Source organism: Penaeus monodon, chromosome 30, assembly GCF_015228065.2.
Source record: "Penaeus monodon isolate SGIC_2016 chromosome 30, NSTDA_Pmon_1, whole genome shotgun sequence".
In the NCBI taxonomy this organism is placed as follows: Eukaryota; Metazoa; Arthropoda; class Malacostraca; order Decapoda; family Penaeidae; genus Penaeus; species Penaeus monodon.
In genome coordinates, this window is record NC_051415.1 from 5272727 (window position 1) to 5273546 (window position 820).

Here is an 820-nt window from a genome sequence, read left to right on the forward strand (position 1 = left end):
GCTCTTCCCTTTTCCTTTAGGTTTTTCCGAGATCGACCTGACAGCGAGGAATGGCCAGCGTTGGTCCACGGCCGAGGCTTATATCAAACCCGCGGCCAAGACGAGACCGAATCTGCACGTCCTTGTAGATGCGCGTGTAACACAGGTAAAATATCTTTCTCGTATGTTGATGTTGCTGGAGTTATTGATTTTATTGTAATATGTGTATCATTGTCTGGCATTTGTAATTTTACGCGTTGATTATGTCTTTCTAATGGCTACTTAGTCTTGATTTAGATAGGAAACGGTAGTATAAATTGTTTGTATTATTAATTAAATAACAAATTCGTTCGTTCAGGTTCTTTTCGACAGCAACAGGAAAGCTACTGGAGTAAAATTTTTACATCATGGAAAGGTAAGAAGGCCATACTACGTTTTGTCTATACAAACGATGAATATATATAAGATCTTTTAACCGTTAGGCTCACAGCGTCACCAGTAACGCGCTATTCACCAAGTTGGTTGCACGTTTTAATATTAAACGATGAATAACGTCATATACGCCTTTGGAGGTACAGAGCGGGTAGTTTAGAGGATAAAAGGACACCCAATTTTATTCCAGGTGAAAACAGCTCTTGCATCCCGAGAGGTGATCATGTCAGCAGGTGCGATTGGGTCACCTCACTTGCTTCTGCTTTCGGGAGTCGGTCCAGCCCACCACCTGAAGGAACATGGCGTGAGTTATAAGTGATAAGGCGACTTGTCAGTCCACGTACGAGTACTGTTATCATGCTGGTGTGATTTTTTAAAGTACAGTATTCTCGTTTTTCTTTCATACCAG

The 820-nt window shown here is 41.6% G+C and overlaps 1 protein-coding gene across 2 annotated transcripts in view; it reads left to right on the forward strand.

Moving 5' to 3' along the window:
- The window catches only part of LOC119592486 (glucose dehydrogenase [FAD, quinone]-like), a 23300-nt gene that overhangs the window by 18649 nt on the left and 3831 nt on the right, over positions 1 to 820 (forward strand). For both annotated transcript variants that reach the window (XM_037941319.1, XM_037941318.1), the window contains exons 6-8: positions 21 to 145; positions 338 to 394; positions 602 to 715. In XM_037941319.1, the coding sequence (XP_037797247.1) occupies positions 21 to 145; positions 338 to 394; positions 602 to 715 (296 nt within the window). The remainder of the gene's footprint in view (positions 1 to 20; positions 146 to 337; positions 395 to 601; positions 716 to 820) is intronic.